The sequence below is a fragment of the Pholcus phalangioides genome, unplaced genomic scaffold, assembly GCF_987345545.1.
Source record: "Pholcus phalangioides strain wild (caught in Gottingen) unplaced genomic scaffold, Ppha-v1.0 ptg000015l_1, whole genome shotgun sequence".
Taxonomy (NCBI): Eukaryota; Metazoa; Arthropoda; class Arachnida; order Araneae; family Pholcidae; genus Pholcus; species Pholcus phalangioides.
The window spans coordinates 105,397,103-105,421,736 of NW_028301608.1; the positions used below are offsets into that span (position 1 = coordinate 105,397,103).

General features: G+C 32.5%; 1 protein-coding gene across 4 annotated transcripts in view; it reads left to right on the top strand.

Moving 5' to 3' along the window:
- Ca-beta (Calcium channel protein beta subunit) overlaps nucleotides 1–14,154 on the top strand; it is a 101,380-nt gene extending 87,226 nt beyond the window's left edge. For 2 of the 4 annotated variants that reach the window (XM_089245033.1, XM_089245030.1), the window contains exons 2-12: nucleotides 735–851; nucleotides 1,137–1,259; nucleotides 3,647–3,780; nucleotides 4,510–4,601; nucleotides 5,300–5,430; nucleotides 6,188–6,327; nucleotides 6,608–6,720; nucleotides 8,035–8,186; nucleotides 10,306–10,401; nucleotides 11,269–11,532; nucleotides 11,734–13,203. In XM_089245033.1, coding sequence (XP_089101159.1) covers nucleotides 735–851; nucleotides 1,137–1,259; nucleotides 3,647–3,780; nucleotides 4,510–4,601; nucleotides 5,300–5,430; nucleotides 6,188–6,327; nucleotides 6,608–6,720; nucleotides 8,035–8,186; nucleotides 10,306–10,401; nucleotides 11,269–11,532; nucleotides 11,734–12,255 — 1,884 coding nt within the window. In that variant the 3' untranslated portion in view covers nucleotides 12,256–13,203. Of the gene's footprint in view, nucleotides 1–734; nucleotides 852–1,136; nucleotides 1,260–3,646; nucleotides 3,781–4,509; nucleotides 4,602–5,299; nucleotides 5,431–6,187; nucleotides 6,328–6,607; nucleotides 6,721–8,034; nucleotides 8,187–10,305; nucleotides 10,402–11,268; nucleotides 11,533–11,733 lie in introns of all 4 variants that reach the window. The other 2 variants (XM_089245031.1, XM_089245032.1) reach the window with 2 other exon arrangements.
- The last annotated feature ends 10,480 nt before the right edge of the window (nucleotides 14,155–24,634 follow it).

Consider the following 24,634-nt stretch of genomic DNA (forward strand, 5'->3'; position numbering starts at 1 on the left):
TTCCTCGCCTTTCTCCATTTTTTGAGTTCCAAATATTTCAGTGAATATTGCAGTTAGAAATGTAAATTTTTTTTTCCTCATTAGAGACGGGGCAAAAACTATCTAATCGGGTTTTCGAGCACAGGGTGTCCATATGTGAAATCAGTTTATTTCATTTTAATAACTACAACCCCTTGAAATGTGAATGTTGTATGAGGTTCACATATTATTTGAATATATTTTCTAATTGGAAGTATGCCTCTAAGATCAGCGATTTGCCAGTAAATTTCGGTGCGAGCTGTTAGCTATGCGCCCTGTATATTATATTGGGAGCTGGGAGAATAAAACAGTTTTCCTGCTTATAACTTGAAGATCTCAGTGAAAGGGATGAAGGCATTTCTTGTAATAAAAAGTAGAACATTAAACTTTGTTTCAAATGAACGACTCTCATGAATGTGGTTAGCTATAAAAACAATAAAATAATATGAGCTTCATAAAACCATCAAATTTAATATAGTAAAAAAATTCATTAGAAGAGTTCCAATACTTTTTCTATATTGTCTGTGTTAAGGCAAAGAAAATTCAAAATCAAAGGAAGATTGAATGAAAGTTTTGACTTTCACTCCCTACTCACAAATCTTCAATAAACAAGGTTTTAATGCTTGTATATATTTAAATTCGAATCAACAAAAAATTCCTAATGAAAAAACTTTGCGATTTTTCCTCTCTCTGATTCTTATTTTCCTTATTTGCAGGGGTCAGCAGACTCAAATTATAGTCAACCTTCTTCAGATCTGTCGCTTGATGAGGAGCGTGAAGCTCTGCGAAGGGAGACTGAAAGACAGGCTTTGTCGCAGCTCGAGAAAGCACGGGTAACTTCCATATTATGTGGAAATTATGAAAGTTGATAGCTTTAATAGGGATAAAATATTAGTAAAAATACATGAAACATTAACTTTACATGTAAAATTGTTACTGTTTTGTGAAGAGTGTATCTGTATTCACACATGTTGTGTTGTATAAAATTGTTACTGTTACACTAGACCAGTTTTTAGTGTTCAATTTGAATTATGTGTTCATAGCATATCACTTATGACTTTTAATATATTAGAAATTCATCAGATTTTTTTAAAATATCTTTTTAAATCTTATTTTAGACAAAGCCAGTGGCCTTCGCAGTGCGCACAAACGTTGCTTATGACGGGAGCCTGGATGATGACTCACCAGTTCATGGATGTGCCATTTCTTTCAGCACTAAAGACTACCTTCACATTAAAGAAGTAATTTACGCAAAACACTATTAAAAACAAGTCAAACTAATAACACTAATGTCATCAAACACACTTTATTGATTAAATAAAAAATCTGAATTCTCAAAAATATTTGAGAAAAATGCTCTCAAATTATTTATGCTAGAAGATGGATGTTACACCAGAATTGTGAAAAATTTAACTTCTTTAAATAAAAAAGAATCATGAATAAAATCTATGGACTGAAAATCTATTTAAAACCCCTAACTCTTATGGTTTGATCTAAACCCATGTATGACATAATAAACTGTACGAGTGTTTATAAATAATCAATAGCCAGGGCACTTAACGTCTGGCCCACAAAAATGTTCTATTGGTCTATGAAAGACATTCCAAAAAAGTTATTAATGCAGATGATACAATAGCCATCTCGCATATCTTGTAGCCTAAAAAGGTTGGGCAATGGGCATCCCTGTGTTATAACAATTTTAAATACTAATACTGTAACCATATATGGCCCCCATCCCTGGAGCCCTTTCGTTTTTCACGATATAAATCCTTCATAAAGGAGCTCATAGAAGCCTGGTCTAGGGGCCCTGCTTCAGGATGTAGAGGCCATGACTGTAACTTAAAGTTTCATAGTTTTGAGAGTAAAAACTATAACAATACAGAGTTTCAAAAAGAATCTCATCTGATTTTAAAAAATCATAACTATTCAGCTTTTAATAGAATGATGTATAAGTAGAAAGAGAAAAATCTCGAGTTTCAGGCAGTTGCCAACAGGTAGTACTAACGCTCTTCATTCGGTCGCCACTTCAGTGTTTGTCAAGATGGCGATTTCACAACAGAAATTGTTTTGTGTTCTAAGCTTCGCGAAATGCAAGTCTGCAACAACTGTTCATCACGCTTTTCGTTGACAATATCCTGGTGTTGAACTTCCTACTCAGAGTATTAGGTGATGGCATAAATAATTCTGAGACATGGGTTGTCTGCGTAAAGGGAAATCCCCTAGCCATCCCCACATGTCAGACGAAAATGTGAAGCGCATCTGACAGAGTTTGGCATGCGTAGTCCACAGAAATCCACTCACAGTGGATGCAAATATGCTCGCAAAAGTTTGGGACGAATTTGACTACCGCACAGACATATGCAGTGAATCCCAAGGTGGACATATTGAGTACCTGTAATTTGGTTTGTAAAAAAAACTTTGATTAGCCATGCAATATAAAATTAATCTTAAGTGTCTATGTTTAATACTTTTTGTGGTATGCACATTTCAAATCGGGTGATTCTTTTTGAAACACCCTGTATTTCTCATCAACCTCTGATGACACATTTTTTATACTACTTTTCTTATGTGATGCAAAAATTTGTGTCATGTACAAATAAATTTGTTTTTTTTTTTTTAATTTTCATATATATATATATATATATATATATATATATATTATAAAAGTCTGTTAGAACAAGAGCTAATGATAACAGAAAAAATTGTTATTAGACTTTTTGTAATTGGTCTCTTTAAAAATTGACTCACTGACTGCAGATTACTGCTCATTTTTTTTTTATTGGCAAGTTTTAATTACACTAAACAAGAAATTTTTAGAAATTATTATTTTTTACATCCTGAATAAAAATGGTAAATTCTTTAGTGATTTTTGGTGTGCTCAACACAAATCTAATTATCAAAAAGCTAGATTGGCTTCTGTATTCTTGGTAATTGCACATTTGATACATATACAGTAGTCTAATACAAAATAAATTGAAACACAATGGAAAACAAATATATGAGAAAAGCAATGTAAATGTATGCAAAAAAATGATATAAATATATAGCAACTTTGCAAATATATAATAGACATTATTAATATGCATAAAACTATTAAAAGTATAATATGTTCTTTATACATGTAAAAACAACAAAAATGATAGAGAATAAAATGTATTACAGTACTATAGTTCATTCATTCTTAACATGGTAATATCTATTATAAAAATGTCGATAGAATTTTTTCATTGGTATACTTTATATTAGTATTCAGCAATTCGGAATTGTGCATTTTCATGTCATTAATTTAATTTGTCTATAGAACTGCTTGTAAAGCACTTTTGCAATTCTTTAATATTTCCAAAAAAGGCTGATAAACTTTTTCACGATGATATTCGTGCTCAGCAGATCAAAACCACTCATAAAGCATTTTTTTTTTCAAACTTTGCATGACAATATCTCAAAAACAAAAGCCCATAAAACTTTTTTCATAGTGATATTCATGTTCAGCAGGTAAAAATAGTGTTGAATTGTATATTTTCATGTTTGACGTGATTTGATTGTTGTACAGTGTTATAAACTATACTTGTTATATCAGGTATTATTGTATATGCATTTATAAACACATACATACAAACTTGATTTCCAGAAATACAACAATGACTGGTGGATAGGTCGGTTAGTCAAAGAAGGCTGTGATGTCGGTTTTGTGCCTAGTCCTGTAAAGTTAGAAAACTTAAGGTTACAACAGACTCAAACTAGTAATAGGAAATTGTATACCAGGTAAGTCCATAAAATCAAATGTAATTAATCATTCTTAAATTCATAAGCGAGAATTAACCAAGTGAACTTAGAATCCAAAATAAAGGTAACTGAACCCATTTCAGATATAAGTAAATATCTGTGTAAAGCTGTAGAAGAACTAAAATAGGGGTCTCTGAAACTAATACAGGACTAAGCATTTTATAAATATAAAAAGTCAATTTCAAGGAACTTGTAACAAAGAAAAAACTTAAATTATTTCCACTATTTCTTTGGTGGCTGACTTCTTTAAAGTTTTTGAGGTCAGAAGTTGACCTTCAATACAGGCTGAGAGGGTGTATTCACATTCCACCCTCTCATCCTGCCATGAAAAAAAAATATTTTTGTTTCTTCCAGGTATAGATTTTACTACATATTCTAACTTTGCGTTTTATATTGAACATTTTTGTAGAATTTCAGACATAAATAATGTATATGCTCTTAAATACTTTTATAATTATGGTAATTTTCTGTGAGATAAAGCTGTGGCTTAAACAGCTTTAAACTTTTAGCCTAATCTTAAACACTTTTTTTTCCTGATTTTACTACGTATGAGGGATTTCATGAGTTTTTACTAGTATTTTTTTTATGTATTTCTTTTAAAACGTAGTTAGAAAATAAATATTTCGCTAGATTTATAATGTCTAGTGTATCTAGGTTTATCCATAATATCATAATCTAATTTTATCTCTATATTCTCCATCTTTGCAGTAAAACAAGTTCCTCTTCCAATATCGGTGGTCTTGTAAATGAGCTAGCTAATCCCAGATCTACATCCAGAGGCTCAACGCCACCCACACCAGGTCAGACATATTCACAAACTTTGATATTTATATTTTTTTTTTAGAGTTTAAAACTAATGCCTCTGCATTTAGATGATCATACTTTTTATAATTGTTAGACTAAATTCTAATTATAAATGCATTTTTGTGAGTGTGTCATCCAAGCACTGACTCTAACATAGATATGAGATAATGTTAAATGCCAAAGTTTTACATTTTTAACCAGTCACCTGGGCATGATGCTGTATCTGTGTTATGGCTGATCACTTCAGTGATGGGTATGACATCAGCAGCCGCCATGCAGATTTTTAATCTATTTTGCTATGTGCAGGTCTGAATATATCAGCTCCAGGTGAAAGTAACTTGTAACCTCTAAAGCAGGGGTCATACAGTGGGATGGAATTTTGTTGTATTAATAAAAAAAATATATTTTCCAAAAGTTAACTTTTTGAAATTAAGTGTAAACCGGTTCCCTTCCAGCTTCAAATACCCACCATGTGCTACATTTCAAGGATTTAAATACTCAGATGACTGGTTAATTCAGAATGTTAATAGCAAATTGTAATGTGATATTACAATCAAAACCAAAGCAAACTGTTAGTGGATGTCCTAATTTGAATATTCTCAGATTTAAGTTCTCTACTTTTAAGTTTTTTCTACTATATGTAAAGTAGAAAAGGAAAAGAGTTTCTGAGTGATCAGCTCTGTTTGTTTACTAGGTTTTGATGTGGACCAGAATGGCTTAGATCCTGGGATCGGGGAGGATAGTGATAGTCTTGGCAACAGCAAATTAGGCAAGACCGTCACTACCCCACCTGCCAAAGAGAAGAAAAAGCCTTTCTTTAAGAAGGTAGTTATGTGAAATTAAAAAAAAGTTTTAGCATCTGTTTTTGCAAAAATATTTTTCACACAAAAAAACAAAACACTTTTTTTACACAATTTGGAAAAGATAATTCAGTTTTAATCTTCTAGTGTTTATGCCACTATTCTACAACATTAAGCATTTTTCTGTATGTTTTACTCAACATTCAAATGAAATGTTTCATTATATTGTATAGATGAATTTCTCAAATGATTATGAGGTATTTACTTAAAGCAAGGGTCTTTAACCAGGGGATCTAAATACCCCTTCAAAGTCCTTGGAAAGATTTAAGGCAGTCCATGGGCATGAATGAGGAAACAACTACATGACTAAATGGAACACTGTAGGCTGTCATGGCCAGGGGGATCACGACATTTCCAGGCTGTGGAGCAATGGTCCAGGTGGAAGCAAACCAATCATTTTGTCTAAAATATGTGTTGACTAAACGTTTGATTTAGTTTCATACAACTACAATTCTGTAAACCCAAAACTGCTTCTTTAAACAATTTAATGATTTCTTTATAATGAAATTGGGAATATTGTTTTGTAGAGGGATCAACCACCATCTCATTTGGATTTGTTCACGACCTTCATCTTATTGGTAAAAAAGGAGGGGGCAGCCCAAATATGAAAGATTCAGTACTTCAGACTTAGAGAATAAAATTTCTTAATTTACATTGAGTTCATTTGAGCCGTTCAATGACAAATGTTAATTGCAATAGTAAAATAGCTTTTCCCTTTTTAGTCAGAGAACATTCCCCCATATGATGTAGTGCCTTCCATGCGGCCTGTAGTCCTGGTGGGTCCATCCCTAAAGGGTTACGAGGTCACAGATATGATGCAAAAAGCGCTGTTTGACTACCTGAAGCATCGCTTTGAAGGGAGGTGAGTTCTTAAGTATTGAATACTTCACTTATAAATTAATACGTTTGAAATTATTTTCAATTTTTATTGTTTTAAAAAACTTAAAACTAGGATTATACATAGAAAAATTATTTTATTGCTCAAAAACTATATTAGAATCCAGCTTGCTGTGGTATTTTCTTTTCTTAAAATTATCTGCATTCTATCTTTATGCCCTTTTATGGAATAAAATGAAGTTTATGCCAGTGATATTAAGCATAAATATGTATAATATATTTTACATTTTTTATTTCAATTTTAGGATTATCATAACACGAGTGACAGCGGACATATCACTAGCAAAGCGATCGCTTTTAAATAATCCAAGTAAAAGAGCCATCATGGAGAGAGCAAACAGTCGTTCTTCTTGCTTAGGTATGATTTTGCATTTCTGGTACATCGCCAATGAAATATTTCGAGTCATTTCACTTCAAACACTCAAATTTCAGTTTAGCAGTTTTTCAAAAGGGAAAACTTATTTTTGTTTGTTGTTCCTTAATTTTGCTCAAAGTATTTGGACTTTTGAGTGTAACAATGAAAAGAAAGTAAAAAGATAGGTATTAGAAAGTAACTGTTCTTTTGGAGGAGATATGGAAAAAAAACATTTTTCATTCCTTGAATAAAATAATATGGTACAAATAGGATAGCCAAGATTTATTTGATTCTGGGCCACAACAAGGTTCTGCCTTGTACTGAAAATGTATGGGAAATGTATGAGGATCAATTTGTTTTGCAGCATACAGTCTGTGGTGGCCGCTATGGAGGTTGAGTGGTTATAGTTATGGACTCGCATTGCGGGGACCCAGGTTCAAATCCCAATGTCACCACAGTGGTGGTCGGCTGAAGTTAGTTTTCTGTGGTTTCCAACTTCAAGGCACAAATGTGAGCTGATCTCCCCATTAAAAAGTCTTGCCACAGAGAGCAAGAGGCCTACAATGGTACAATTATTACATTTCATTCATAGAAGAATTGATGACAGCATTACACATAACAAGCATTGCACAGAAACAATCTTCACATTAGGTTCACAACACATACACACGCATTCCAACATGTGCCAGTCTATTAGAAATTCTGTAGAGAAATGTGTATGAGGTGCATGTGTAGGATTTAAATAGTGGTAGAATACAGTCTACATTTTTTTTTTAAAGTCCTAAAAGACATAGCTGTGCTTTTCCCCATTTATTTAGTGTCATAATACAAGCCTGATATTTTTCTGAAATTCATGGGGGGAAAAATATCAACAATCTTCATATTTGGGGTAGTTCAGACATGGGAGAAAAAAATGTCAAAAATATCAGCAACATTTAGTTTTTGGTCCCAAAGTAGAATATACTGAGAGAGAGAGAGAAAACTAGGCCATAATTCACAGAACAATCTTGCAGCAGAACTGTTTATGAAATAAAAGGCAAAAGTATTCTTTCATATTTTCTTGACACTAATGTAAAGTTTAGAGCACTCAGAGATTTGAATAATTCTGATTTAAATATGATACTACAATAAAAAGGAGGATTTTTTTTTTGTATGCACAAATTTTTACCACGCAACATTTTTAGTCTACTGTGGACATATAGCAGAACATTGCAAAAAATTCAGCTACAGAATTTTTGTTTGAGACATTGACTACGATTTCTATATATCACATTGATATGAACATGAGCACTAATTCTGTTTTTTTTTTCTTCGCAGCGGAAGTACAAGCCGAAATCGAGAGGATATTTGAACTCGCTCGAACACTTCAGCTTGTTGTGTTGGACTGCGATACCATTAACCATCCCTCACAACTCCTCAAAACCTCCTTAGCACCCATTGTAGTGTACGTCAAGATATCTTCACCAAAGGTAAAACCTATGTTATATTTTACAAAAGTGAGGTTGAGATCCTTGAATTGCTATACAGTAGAATCTTCATTAACTGGGAACCGGGATTAGCAGTGCTATGAAAATTGTGGTTTCATGTTCTGCTCTGCTCTACCCTATGTGTGTGTTATTGCTTTGCCCCACTCCCCATTGGTTAAGTAAGATTGGTACTGAAAATAAACATTTCCTTTTTGTAGAACTGCTAGATTTCTGTATTCCTTTACAGAACCCCCCCCCCCCTTTCCCCTGCATTCTAAGAGGTGAGGTCCCACGTCAACACGTTGAAAGGAAGATCCCATAGGTACACATAAGAACAGAACATTGCCATGGGGCAATGGACATTTGAAGATTTACAGCCAATTACATGGAATGCCAGGAAAAAAGCTCCTCTTGTATCGGGGGTGTTAGTTGAAATGCACTGCATTTTTTACAACAAACACAAAGCGTAAAGATGATGTGGCTTCAAATGTATGATCATTGACTCATCAGCTGGAGCAGCATTATTCCCTATTGGTATCATAACTTTCTCATTGCACATTTTAGAACCATGCATAATGGCTGATATAAAAACAATAAGTGTTTTTTGATTATTCATGATTACTAGAGCCCGGAAGTTCAAGCAAAACGCCATAAATGCTCATTTTTGAACTTTTTCTGTATAAATGGCTTTTTTTTTTTTAATTTTTCTGCCATAAATGCCTATTTTAACATTGCTTCACGTTTTTCGTGAATTTCAGAGGCCATATTTTATAGAACTTGGTTATTTTGAGCATGGAGAACTTCAAAAGACTTTATCTTTCTAAAATCTCTAAGTCTTAGTATTAATTATTATCAGAAAATTCCCCTTCTAGGCCCATTGAAACGCGAATAGGTGCAAATGCCTGAGAGATAGAAAACTTGGTGTTGCCCTACATTAACTTTGCTTTGGTTGAATGGTGTTACGCATGAATGTTTTTGTTTCAGACAAACACAATCATGGCCCTCCCACAACCTGGAGCAGGACTCCTAATGTGGAATCTTTTGTGGGTCCCCAGTCAGACTTCACTGGCCCTTCTATAGTTAATTAATAGCATGAAAAAGCAAAAAATAATGAGAATTGTCCCAGGCTCCATAGCTAGAGCTCGGTCAGCCCTCCCCTGGGGGGGGGGGGGCTATGAACACAACCCATGTATGAGAAAAGCTAAGTAAAATTAGAAGTGTGTTTCTTTTTATAACATAACTGGCTCTTGCATTAGACAGCACTGCAGTATATGAATAACTGACCGATCACAGTCTCAAGTAGTCATCAGTTGACATCTTGGCTCACCCAGACCATGCAGGAGTTGAGAGGGCTGTCGGGTCCATATTGTATTTTGGAGACCATTTTATTTTTTATTACACCAGAAATGCACAGCAACCAACCATGCAAGTTATTTTAGGTATTTAGTAATCGATTGAATTGCCCAGAGACACTCTTAGGGTCGTGCGACAGGTGCAGCCACATCAAGCCTTAAGTTGAATTATATGTTTGCAAATGTTGTAATATCAATGAAAAAAAGTCAATTTTTTTAAAACAATAAAACATGGTATCTTTGTTTCAAGTGTAAAAATGAATTCTTCAAATAATGCAACATAAATAAGAATCACTTGTAACTCAAAGGAGCCCCACAATCGCTTTTTCTACGGGTTCTGCATCTGTTAATGCTGGCCTTAGAATCAACATAATCCTGAGGGACCACAAACAATTTTGTTTGGCATAAAATCAATTTCATTTTTTAAATAATGTTAATATAAGGTATAATTGAAACAGTAGACATAAGTGCAACCAATTTTTAGCCAGTTTTCGCTTAACACTTAATATATAGGCTTTTAGTCATTTTTTTCCTCCTTTCACTTATTATTGCGTTTTTTAGTGCATATTTTAAGCCTTTTTAGTGCTTTTTTCCTGCCTATTTTGACCATTTTTAGTGCTTAAACTTTCGGGCTCTAGTGATCATTTTCCTCATCATTAACCTGGATAATCGAGGTTCTACTGTATTTCGATTCAACCAACTTTAAAGTGTTTTTTTTAGCTATTGTTGTTTTCATTCATTGCTTCCTCATGCTATAACTTCAATTTCAGGTCTTGCAAAGGTTAATAAAATCACGAGGAAAATCTCAGAGTAGAAATCTGAATGTACAAATGGTTGCAGCTGAAAAACTGACACAGTGTGCACCTGTAAGTTTTTCAAGTATATATATCCAAGTGTATATTTTTATTTCAAAATAATCTTTGATTACTGTATAGTGTACAATCAAAACTCTGTACAAAACCACCTCTGGAGAATGAATTAAAAAAACTTCATAAGTGGGATAAAAGTGGGTTCAACTTGATACAGTGAAACCTGTGTATAACGATACTGTCTATGAAATGCACTGATTTAACGATATTTTCTTTGGTCCTCTGGTGAAATTCCTATTTACTCAATGTATTTCGAACCTGCCTAGAGCAATAATCACTTTTTAGATGCACATATCTATAACAATAATTTTATCTATTTAGAAAGCTGGTAGTACACTATATCCCAATTTATTTTTTCTGTACCTTGGAAAATGACACCCCCTTGATCCAAACTGTGAGATAACCATGGACGGAGATACATTCATCCCCCCAGCGTCAAAGATGAAGTCGACTCTGATGTAATGTATATATGCATATATGAATTGCCATCATCATCGTGCCCCCCCAAGCAATAATGACCGTGCCCCCTCCCCCAGACTTCCAAGTCCATACAGTATCATAATAGACAGGTTCCACTGTATACAGTAAGCTTAATTTGATTATGAAAAATTAAATTTATATGTTAGGCATTTTTTCTGATTTTAATCACTATATTCAATGGGTTTTTTTTTTTCTGTTCAAAAAGAACTTTCACCTTATTAATTGCAGAATGCACCTTATTTTGGATGGTACAGTGCTTACATTAGAATAAAAGTTCTTTCTATTTTTTTTTAATGCATTTCTGAAGCTGAGAAACACTGTAGTTCTTAGGAATATAATGCATTGAATTGTTTAAGCATATTTTTTCCTTTTGGTTAAAACTAGGAAATGTTCGATGTCATACTCGATGAAAACCAACTAGAAGAAGCTTGTGAACACTTGGCAGAATTCCTTGAGGCCTACTGGAGAGCGACTCACCCTCCCACTAAAACACCACCACCCGTAGTTCCACGTCCCATTCCTTCTCCTCATGCATCACCAAGATTAGAAGCACCCCCCACTGGGCCAGGGTTGCTCAGACACAACTCCACACCCCCTGGTATCAGATACAGGTCAGAAAGCGAAAGGCGACCAAGGCATCATGGGGAAGTAAGTATTTGTTCAGTTAATAAAAAAAATTAATTAATTAATTATTTGTTTAAAGGAATTTCTTTTTCTCACTAAACTTATGGATTTGCCTTTCTGAAAAAATTTGTGGTTGGCTTCTCAGAAAAAAAAATGTCTGTTTCATTATCTGATTTTTCCATATGTTTTTGCAATACATATAACCAATGTTTTTATCCCAAATAGCCGCTGTCACCTGAAATGGAATCTCCTGTTGATTATCGCATGTTACCTCGAGAACCTCGACGGGAGCTTCCTCCAATAGTGCCAGCAGGAGACCGAAGTAGTGTATATGGTCCTCCTTCAGACAGAATGGACAAAGGTGACATGCAGAATCGCTATCCAGAAACTCACCATCTGCCGCCACACAGGCCTGCTCATAGGGATGTCATGGCTGACTTCAGTGACCAGGAATACAACGATAGGATGGCGTGGGACCGCGACCGCGATAGAGAGCGCGAACGCGAACGTCAGCACAACTATTATGCAGATGAAATGGACCCCAGGGACAGCAAATTAGTTAGAGATAAAGTGATGAGAGCTGAAGATCGTGCAGGAGAATACTCTCGCAGGCATGGCTCCGAAATGCGGGAGATGCGAGAACTGCCACCAGACAGAGAAGTGAGACACCATCCTCATCACCCACATGACAGGGATTATCCATCACCCCACAGAGGACAGACCATGGTCCACAGGGATATCTTATGAACTCGTCAACAAATTAAAATCCTTTCTGGCGATGTCAAAATTTTCCTGCACCTATTGTCTCTTTTTCTTCTATCGATACGGCAATGCCTGCCACAGATGGCTCTATGAGTCTACTCTGTTGATTGCTCCGCTGTTTGGAGGTCAAGGGCATTACCTGCTGACTACTCCATCTTGGGGGCGAACCAAATGAAAATATTTACCAAGTCTTCTCTTGGGATTGCTTGCCAAGAGAATAAGAGAAGCAAGTTATGTGAGGAGTAACGAATCAGTGTTGCTCCAAATGCTCCAGTTATGTGATTGGAACTTTTCTGTTTTATTTTCATTGTCTTCAAGAGAAATATGAATTGTATTATATATATATACATATATCCTTTCCAACCATTCAAATGAAAGAAATTCCTCCTATTTTTTACTACCTCTTCAGAGTTTGGTGGTACCCACAAAGTGCTCCTTGTTTTCTTCTTAAATGTTGATCACATTCATGAGCAAGTGCAAGGTCATTGGCTCATAGTGTGAATTTGTATTTGTCGATTTTCATTACTGCGCTCTTCATTCTTGCTGCCTAAGTGCAAAAAATTTATAAAAGAAATTGTTACGTATCCAGATTTTTTTTTTGCATAGGTGCAAGAAATTAAAGTTTTATTCGTGAAAGGCTTGGCGAGTGTTTATGAAACATTTGCTCTCGCCATGGTGATATTAAATATATTTAAAATATATATAGAAATTTTCATGTAAGCCAACCAATTTATTTTATTTTCACATATTCTCTCGAGTTATTCAAAATCAAACTATTGGCTTGTTTTTGTTCTTTTACTGTTTTTTTGCATGTTCCACTATTTTAAGTAGTAATTATTTTTGAATGTTCCCTTCTCCCTACTGGTGTGGATATAAATATTAAATGTCATACAAAAATGTATTTTTGCATACTGATTAAATAATCACCCCTTTAGTTTATTTTCTTTTTTTCAAACATCTAAAATAACATAGGCTGAGTATTTGATTTAAAAAAAAATCAGGGGTCCCTCTTGTTCATTTACCACAGCAGTTGCATTTTTCTAATTCGCAAGCTTTCTCGTTAATGAAGTATAAAATAGTATAGCTTAGTGAATGACACTCTTGCTATAAGAGAGTTCTATCTTTCTCTTTTTTTTAAAATTTATCTTCAAAAATAAAATAGTAATAAGAGTAAGATATTTTAAACTGTAAATATGCATAAATCATTAAAAAAACATTCATTAAAAAATACGTAGATGCTATCAGCAAAAAACTTCAAAATTGGATATCATTAAACCAACTTTTAAATCATTTGTGATCTAAAATGCATGTAAATGATTATTTGCACTATTTGATAAATTTTTAGACTTTGTTAACATTCAAAAACTTGAAAGCCTTTAGCATATTTGATGAAAAATTTACGCTTGCAGATTCTGTGCACAAAGTAATAAATTTACACCAAAAATGATTATATGTATTGATAAAGTATATTTAAATATCTGATATCTCTAATGACTGTTATATTTTTTTATATTCATATATTATTACCATTTTTAAAGGTGGTTTAGTTTTGACAAGGACATGATTTTGTGTTTTGTCAACTTAGATTTAAAAATAGCATGAAAAAAATTCTGAGAAGCTACACATAGCCAAACCAGATACAGGAAAAATTATTTTATCAATCAAGTCATGAAAATTTTTCGTAAAATTTTTTTCTGAGACTTGTCAGACGTGTATTGTAACCATTTTTATTGCTAGAATTTGAATACATAAAAAGAAAAGCATTTCACTCATTCAAATCATAAATGAACATCATAGCGCAATCAAAATTTGAATCATATTTAGCCAAATAATATAGTTCATCAGTTACTGCATTTTTAATACATATTATCTATAGCGCATCTCAAAAAAATATAAAATATGATTCTTTTTTATAAATATGAACTATACACAACATCCTAAAAATTTCAGTTTTGGACTCCAAAACGAATGGATAGACTACTACACAAATTCTGTCTTTCTATGGAAAGAAGCTTTCCATTCAATCAGATGACTGATATCAGGGGTCTGTCCAGCCAAAATTTGGGTCCTTTTCTGGACCTTTCATAAAATTTGGATCTAAAAAACTTACCCCTCACAAAATTCTGGATCCGAAAAACAGACCCTTCACAAAATTAAAAATTAATGAAACCGTAAATTTGGCATTCCATTTCTTTATTAATAGATTATCTAGATTATTTCACTTCCCACATAATAACATTTTCACAAAAACAGGACCTGACAAAATAAGTCTGGACAGCCCCCTGGATATAGCTTGTCGAAGGAAGACGAAAAAATTCCTTAAAAACAACTTTTGCAGAAAGTTTACCTATTGGTGAATTATATTTTCCTATAATTCACCTATTTCTAAATCTGAGACTACAAAAAAGTGCATAGAGAACAATGTGGTAATGGAATGGCCACCACTTTGTCCAGACCAGAGGCACCAAAATAAAGAAAACAGTGAAGGGCAGAAAGTTTCCCTACATATAGGGGACTCGAGCCTTTATGCAGGAGGGAGGAAGTGATGTATTGTATATTCATTAATTATTGAGGAGGCTCAACCCCCTCCCCTGTAAAATTTATTGGAGGGAAGCACTCAAACAGCGTCTACCCCCTAGTTTCTGGTGCCTATGGTCCAGACCCTAATTGTGAATAGAAAACTATCACAGGAATATCTCCACACATGCCAGAATTGAAAGGTTACACCAATCAAAGTTGGTTTGGAATTGGCCATTTCAAAAATTTTATCATTTGCTTAAGTAAATTGATAATATGTTTGATAAAATTCCCAATATGTTGATACCCCAAAATGGAATTTTAAGTTTTTGCCATCTTGAACCAACCAGTTGATTTCTTTCCAAGATAGACTTTAAAAAAAAAGTATTTAGGATAGTTTAGCATACGGAAGTTTTCCTTTAAAAAACTTTTTATTAATCCCTGCTAAGCAATAAAGAGTAATGGATGCTAGGTGTTGGCCTAACTCATATGACCACTATTTTTTCCCATTTAATCAAAATGCACTTAAATAGTCATCGGTAAAAAATGGGGGTTTCACCAAAAGATTATTTTGAATATGAGAACAAACAATTTTTTTTTCTTTTGTTAAAGTAAATATATTTCAAATACCTTGAAAATTTATACTGAGTTCAAAAAAAAATTAATAATGAATCTCAGTACTTAATTCTTTTAAGGAAGAAACTGCTATATGGCATCAAAAGAGATAAAACTCTTATAACTTGCCTTGATACCTTTCAGGATCAACAATGAGAAAATGTACATAATTGCCTTAAAAACAATTGTGCCAAACATATATAATTAAAAAGGCAGAACCAACAGGGTATTCCATGAAATAAGACATTGGTATAGAATTATCTTGATCATTTATTTGTGCATTAAAGCAGAAATATTACTCATAGATTTTAAGTGTTCTCTCAATATGATTTTATTAAAAAAATTTCAAGTAAATTTTTATCTAATGGATGAAACTGTTTTTTGCTTTTTATTCATCTGAGTGTCCTCAGGGTAAATTTTGAGTATTTATCGATAATTTCACGATCCATATTAATCAAGTATATTAAATATATTTTGGGTTTAAAGAAATGTAATTAATCCATGACAATCATATTTTGTGTTTTTTTTTTATAGTAGAAAGATTTTGTTCACTTTAACATAAGAAAATTGTTTTTTGAAATTTTAGTTATAGTCAATTTTCTTTTCACACACTATGAAACTTCTTGCCCTACATATGATTTCTTAGTGTTACCTATCAGCTTTCCGAAAACGATCATTCTATAGAGAGATTGTATTATTATATCATGCTTAAAAGCTTATTCAATACGTGAAAAATGGTTAGTTTATGCTTCATTAATGAATTTTTTTTCTATTTTAATGTTTATACTTTGATTTTTCATTATAAACTAAACGGGATTGTATTACAATAACCTATATATATATATTGAGAGAAATGTACAAGGAGAACACTAATATATGAAGTGTTTTTATTATCATGGGAATACAACATAATTTTTGCAGGAAAATAGAGTTAAAGTAATCTTCCATTCTTGCTATGTATAAGTGATAAAAATACTTGTTTTAGATCAAATTAAACTGCACGTATAAAACAGTGGGAAAAAAAATATTAATTCCTAATGGGGTAGTTCATATAGCATGCTAGGCACATTGATTAATTAGTCTTAATTATGGCAATATAACTGGACATGGGAAATACTATGAGCAGTTTATTTACAAGCATTAGCAAAATATTTTAATGCTGAAAAGTTTGAGCTGTTAAATTATTTATATAGGAATTATGAAAGTGAAAATTACAAAATCTTGAATGAAAACAAATTTGCTCTCCCTTGCTATCTTGTGGCCTTATTCCCAGCAACGAAAGTTATTTTGATGGAAACATTTAGTTATTCATAATGTACAACTAATACTCATCAAAACATTGTGCATTTCTACTGCATTGTTTTAATATAAATCTAAAAATATCATTCTTTAACTTAATCTTTGATACTTACCAAATCCTGAAAATAGTATTTCCTCCAGTTATATATATGTTCTACAATTTCCATAGGCGCTACTCTTATTTTTTTATCTTGTACTGGGTTCATGGTCAGACACTAGTTTGACTTTGTAAATTCATGATGACGAGCATAACAGGTATGGTTCTATAAAGATAATCAAATCTCTAATGAGAGTTTGTTAATTCATGCATGGATAAGTCTTTCAGCATAGAATAACTTGTGTTGTACAACACAAGGTGTCGTAATAGAAATAAAATGAGTTTTTCAGCTTAGGAATAACTCTTTATATAACACAAGGTATTCCAATATAAGTAAAATAAACAAAAAGTCTTTCAGGTTGGAATAACTCATGCTGTACAATAAAAGGTGTCTCACAAGTAAATTAAAAGTCTTTCAGGTTAGAGTAACTTGTGTTAAATTAACATGCATATTTTGATTTACTTGAAAAATGTGTGAATAATCAAATTTATTTTTTTAAATGTGATTAATCTTAGACATTGAGTAGTCAAAGAACAACAGATTGGCAGAGATATAGAATACAATTATTATAAGTTTTTCAGCCACTAAAGTCTGAAACATTCAACATGAAATGCAAACTAAGAAATGTAGTTCATACTTTGCAGAAATTGATAAAATTTGACCTTATGGGTTCTTTAGCTATTAATAGCCGAAATCCAATCCAAGAGAAAATGGAAATTGTCATTTAAAAAAACTGCACGTAGGCCTACTAATAGAGCAAGTATGAAGCTAACCTGATAAAGGAAAATAGAATATCCTGAGGCAATGAGATTTAAAATTTTGAAACTTAGTTTTAAAAAAATCATGTTTACACCACAATATAGGAATTAATTTAACACATTTGGCATGTAATTCAATTATATAAGCATAATAGTTACTAGAGCAGTATTTCTTATTGCATGGGAATTCAGAGAGCTAAAATACATTACTCTATAGAATTTTATTTCTGGGTTATCTTTATATTCATTGAAATAAATATGACCTTTCCTTTTCCAAATTAGTCATTGATGCTGCAAATGCCTCAATATTTTCACAGACAGAATAGCTTTTTGAAATTTCTTTCCTTGATTTTTTTTATCGCAAATGAAATCTTGCTATGAATCATCACTAAATTGAAAATTATTTAAGCTACAGAAAATATTTGAACTTTGTGCAGGGGAACCTCCCATAACAAGCTCCCTGTTAAGACACTTTAAATCCTGTGGAATAGGGGTTCAATATATTTCACTAGCTTTACTCTTATTAACAGACGTTCCCACAACTTTTGGTCCCATAGGTGTCTTGAGGTTCCACTATATTTAGTCTAAGGTTCAGGGGGAGAGAAATGTTATTTATTGAAATTTAGTTTCAATGCAGGAGTGAAATAGCAAAAGTGTAAGCATATTTTGGTGAAAATTTTGTTATACAAGAAGTTAGTTATATAGAACTTCAGTAGTATATGTCAGCCAAACTAAAATCTGAGAATATTTTGACAAAATCCATTCAGTATTTCAAAATTTCTAACAGAAATTTATAATTTTAACATACAGTACATGCTTTTTTAAATATTTCTAATTTTTTTCCTGTTCATCCAGTATTAAAATAACTATTTTCATTAGGAGTTTCTTCATAATTTCCACTTAATTCTATCACATAGCATTATGCTTATCCTAGCCCAAAAATTCAATGTAAGTGAAAGGTAGTCATTGGAATAATTCAATTACAGAAGAGTATTTGTAGTTCCCTCCAAATATTTCAAATGCTCAATGAACAAAATTGCATCTGCTTTAAAAGAAGAAGAAAAAAAACAAGTCTTTCAAAAAAATCATTGAGTTTTATCTCTGAAATAAAAAATTTCAGAATTTTGCAATTTTGTGAAATTTAAAATTTATTGTACCCGTGATTACCCATGTGCCTTCTTAGTTATAGGTAAAATTTTCTTCTGATTATAAAAATGGAAAAAAAAATCTCAAACAAATGATGAAAAAAAAGATATATGACGCAATTGTATAGAGCTCTTGTAATATAAATTTCTTTGATTCCAAGTTACATGAACATGAGGTAGAAAAATTTGAAACATGAATGTAAAGAAAAAAAATTACCCAAGTAACTTGTCAGTTTTAATAACCAAGTTAGTGTTGCTAAACATTTGAAAACGTGTTCAAAAAATGAACAAAACATTTCTTTGATGTATATGTATTAATTTTGATTTTGTGGTGCACATACTATTTAAGCAGAGTGTGTATGTGTGTGTGTATGAAAGCACTTTTTTAATAAAACTATAAAAAAAAAATTGAAAAATTGTGCAATATGTTAAATGATGTTGTATGACTGTACATTGATGGGATTATATGTACCCTGGCTTAGTATAAACATTAGTTTGTTTCATTTTGTTCCCCTCAAACTCTACAAAAGTATAATGCATTTCTCAGCAGCGCTAGGTTTTCGAATACATACTGATAGTTTTTAATCTCCATTTGCTTACTTGAAACTAACGATATAATTAGCAGTAAAATTTCAAGTAAAGATAGGAATTCTCAATCATATATTAATGACTATTCTCAAACCAGACTTTCGATTGAAATATTCCTCCAGAAAGTGTAAAAAAAAATATATTTCACTTATCTCTAAAGAGTAAAGAAAACCCTTGCACGATGCTATATTAGCTTAATAGTTTGATTTTAAAAAGTGATTGAAGTGCCTGCAAAAAAAAAAGTAACACTGTTTAAAAAGCAAACAGTTGTTCAAGTGCAAAGTTTTTTTCTTCTTTTTCTATGTCCGCTCAAATTTCGTGTGATTTATTAATGGGTGATTAGAATTACATTCAGCTAATAAGAAAATGGCATGTATATATATTATACTAATAAAATGTGTTCATTTTGTGTCATAATTTAAAACATTTCATTATTAATATGTATAAATGTGTAGTGTTGAATGCATTAGCCTGACTAGTGAAATATAGTAATAATTATATTCAACACATTCAAGATTTTTAAAAACAATGCAAGGATTGTAAAAGTTCAAATTACATTCCTAGGGGACTTCCAATTCACTTTGCTAAAATTAACTCTAGCTCATAGGATGCAGTAATTTCTGGTCATCACAGGTTATCATTCCCATTATCCATACATAGGCTGTTGGCTATAAGTACATTATTCTCACACCTATTGCATCATGAACTTTACTGTCAGTAGCAATGGACATGCATGCACAGTTGACTTTCTTCCGTGAAACAACAGTCCTATGCCGTTGCCGTAAAGCAATTCATTAACTTAATTTTAACATTAATGTAATTTCACTCATAATTTTTTGGGGTGGATTATGTATATGCTCATGACTGAAAAATTATCACCAAACAGCTCGTGTTTTGGTGACCCCCTCCCATAGATCAAATCAAGAGACATGATATAGGACCACTTTACCCAGATAATTCAGCTGGGTAGCCGAGAAAATCACAAATAGACTACTCCTCCATATCAACAGAGGATATCTGTTACCAATGTAAGCATGTAAAATGTTTTGAAATGAATTTCATTGAGAGAATCGTGCTTATTTCACTCAGTCTTTACTAGATGCTAGCCATGAAAACCTCCAATTTTCCAGCAGAAAAATTCTTAAGAAATGTATGTATGTTAAACACTAAAAGCTGACAATGCAAAGTCAGCAACTGATGAATGAATTTTAGAATTTATAGAATATATGCCCTACTAAAAATCTTGTCACAAAGAAAAACATAAGCTTACAACAGATATTTGACCTCATATATCTAATAAACTTTCATTGATAACACAAGCTTTAATTGGTATTTTTCAAGGCTAATGCATTCAACGACTACAAAAAAAAATCAACTTATACAATAGGTATTACCATGGTCATAATCATTTATTTACTGCTCTTGACTGCAACCAATGAAAGAAATGTTAAATTGATTTTTTTCTAACTTTCTAATGAAACATCTATAACTTTGATTATTTTTGCAAAATCACAGTGTAAGATTCCTGTATCGAGTAAAATTTAACACCTAAGTACAGTAATTTTTGGATTTAACACAGACTTTAGATTAACACAGACAAATATAAAAAATCATTAGTACAATATTTAATCAATTTCCATTTAATATTGAAGTTATCGTGTCAAGTATAGAAAAGTATGATAATCTTAATACAGGCGCAAGATAAGTTGCAAAGACCAATATCACTGAAATTCATAAAAAAAAGTGATTGATACAGGATTATGTGCTGTTGTATTATAATAATGTATGCAGACAGATTTTTTTCAAGTATCTGAGAGGATATGGCTAGTTCAGTCAGTGCCGTCTTAATGCATGTGGGGGCCAATGCATATAGGGCACTTCAAGGGAAGAGGGAGGGCCCTGAGAAAAAAATGAGTTGAATTTTTCGAAAATTTGCCAGGTAGGGCCTCAGAAAAATCACCTGGCCCATTATGCTCTCAAGACGGCCCTGGGTTCAATTAACCTTATGATATTTCACCATTTTATACCTAAAATATAGTTAAAATCAATATTTACCATACTTTTTCCATTTTCCTTTAACCAATCATCTGGCCAATTAATTTCGCCCTTTTTAAAAGTTTGAAGCTAATAAAATATATTTTACTGATAAAAAAATTTTATGAATACATTGAAACTGACTTCATGTTCTTAACTGTTTTTAAATCAACAACAAAAAATTATAATTGAAATAATTACTAATTAGTTTCCAAAATTGAAACGGACCAAAAATGGCATGATGTCCTATGCCGTCATAACCAGATGACTGGTTAAAGTTTTGAGCATTGTGTCTATCACGTGAAAACAGACTCCATTAAAAAGTCGTCAGCCATAGCTGTTTTTTTAACACTTAAAACAAAATGCCAATTCATAATTTCTGTTCTTGGTTGAAACTTCATAATTATTCAATTATATCCATTGCTGAATTCTGTAAAGAAAATTATATTGAGGATTAAATGCTCGTGTTCTAATTCAGTTAGAAAATAGCAATACTGTAATTTTTGCATCTACAAGTATTACAATCACAGATTTTGAAGCCAATAAATAAAATTCACTGCTAATAAATATAATCATAATAGTAATAAAATCATTCTTTTTATGGGGTTTAATGAAAAAAATTACAGTGAAACCTCGATTATCCAATGCAATTAGGACTTCAACAGAAAATTGTGCAATTTTCTAATACTCAAATTTTTATCGATCTAAACAGTTAATATAATTAGTTAATTCATCAAAATATAATTAAATAACATTCAACCGATTTGAATACAATATGGCCATCCCCTGCTTTACAGCTGTACCCATAAACAAAATTACTTCTGATGAGTCACAATGCTGCTGCTCACAATTTCTCAAGAGCATTTACCAGATATTATCATTGTCGCTTGTTTGTACTTGTGAAATCTCTTTACCTTCACTAGCATTTGTATAAGTAGTAGAAATTTCAGACTTTAGTCATGATTTTTCCTTATCACCGAGGGAACTGATTCCGGATGAACGAGGATCGGATAATCGAGGATCTACTGTAATTGAATTTGAAAAAAAAAAGTTTTGTATCAGTGTTGAAAAGTATTAGATGTCCTCTATCTCTTCCCTCTGCTTTGGTTTGAATGTTTGTTCAGTGTTTTTGAGTGTACTGTCTTGTTTTGTTTTTCTAAATGTCAACCTATTAAATAAGTGTATTTTTTGTGCTCAGTGCTGCACATGTTGGTTTATTACTATTGTACAGAAATTCAGTGTGGGAGCTCCATTTCACACTGGAAAATAACAAAAAAATATGTACTTATCGTTCAAAGGTGTTTAAATGGAGAAGGAGCGTTTTATTACACCGTTTATATTATCAAAATTATTTGAAAATTATGTCAAATAATGGAAGCTATGTCGTACAGTTTTAAAAGTTGATTTTGAATATAAACTATTCACCATTTAATTTATTTTCGGCCAAGTTCTTTTCTTTGTTGTTGTTTTCATTTTACAACTGTTAAAATGGCACTTTTACTTTATTTCTTCCGTGTAATAATGAGACTAACCTATAGCATCTCCAAGGCTGGTAATAGTAGACATCTTACTGCCTGAAAGAATAAAGTGTGGAACATCCAATAATGAATCTCCCATTCATAGGCAGAGATAGACTTGAAAGTCTGGGGCATGATGATGTCAATTCTTATATACATAAGATCAGTCGACTCCACCTTTGACACTGCCCACCCCCGTATCTCCGCGCATGCTCCCGTTAATGGACACTTTTTAGACACGTGGAACAAGGAGTCTATGTATATTAATGTGTCCTCCCCTTTAGCAAAAAAACTTTCTTGCCTATGAATGGTCATTATAGAGAGGTTTTGCTACATTAATTTGCTACCCCCTGAAGATATAGCTATTTGAAAAGGATCTCCTTTACACTTAACGCCAGCTTATTCTCCTATTGAGAATTTTCTGTACGATACACATGTATATAGTAAAAAAAAATGGAGTTTGAATTCATCTCACAAGCAATCTGTATAATGAATTATTGGAGCCATTTACATGCAAAGACATTTTTGTATCTAGAATATGATTTTAGCCATGAAAAGTGATCTGCACAGTCATGGACAGGGCTTGTAAAAATCGAAGAAAAATTTAGGTGGCAGACAAATTTTTTTGAGATGAGCATAAATTTTTCAAAAAAAACAAAAACATTCCACAGGAATATTTTTTCCCGAATTTTATGGGACTTTGTGTGTGAACTAACAAAAAAACAGGGTCAACGACATTAAGTTTCAAAATATATTTCAATGTCTTTCTAGATTACAATTAACTGCATTACGGCAAATTTGAGTCAGATGCCAGATAATATTTTCAATGTATGGAATTTAGAAATCGATTGAATTTGTTGATTTGAATCTTGTCTGCTCTCTGTATTTTATATACGGGGGGGATTATAAAAAAAACTATCCTGACATATGGGCCCCTAACTATCATACCATTCACAGAAACTGAATGAAATTTTGGCATAAGGTATTTTGAGGTATGCGCTCAAGAACGATATGGAAAACAACAGTGTCACTCTAACAGTTACGGTTACAGTGAGAAAATTTCAAAAATATCAAATGGCAACACCAAGTTTTTTGTATTGGAATGCGATCTCCATACTGAAAAACACTAAATAGCATTGAAATGGCACCTGTAGCACGAAAATCCCCGGAGCTAGGCAAGGAAAAAGTAAAAAGGACTTTGCCATGCACCAGAGCATTAATGTTCGTTTCATTCGTCACACCGTTTCTTCGGCTGAGATCCCAGCCTGATTAGTCCTCCACAAGGTCATGTGGAAAATTTGTGAAACACATAATAAAATGCTTTATTTCATGCTGCTTCTCCGTCCTTATTGGTTGTCCTCACTTTTAGCCTATCTACCGCCGGTGATTTTCATGCTACAGTTGCCGTTCGAACGCTATTTAGGGTTTTTCACAATGGAGATCACATTCCAATACAAAAAACTTGGTGTTGCCATTTGATATTTTCGAAATTTTCTCACTGTAACCGTAACTGTTAGAGTGACACTGCTTTCCATATCATTCTTGAGCGCATACATCAAAATACCTTATGCCAGAATTTCATTCAGTTTCTGTGAATGGTATGATAGTTAGGGGCCCATATGTCGGGATAGTTTTTTTATAATCACCCTGTATATAGGATCCCTATTTTTTTTCCGAAACCTAGTGTGTTGCATTTAACTTTATGCTTACTTTGCTCACATATTCAATTATGTTAATATTCACACATGTTCAATTATTACCAGCTCAGTTATACAGATCATTAAAAAATATCA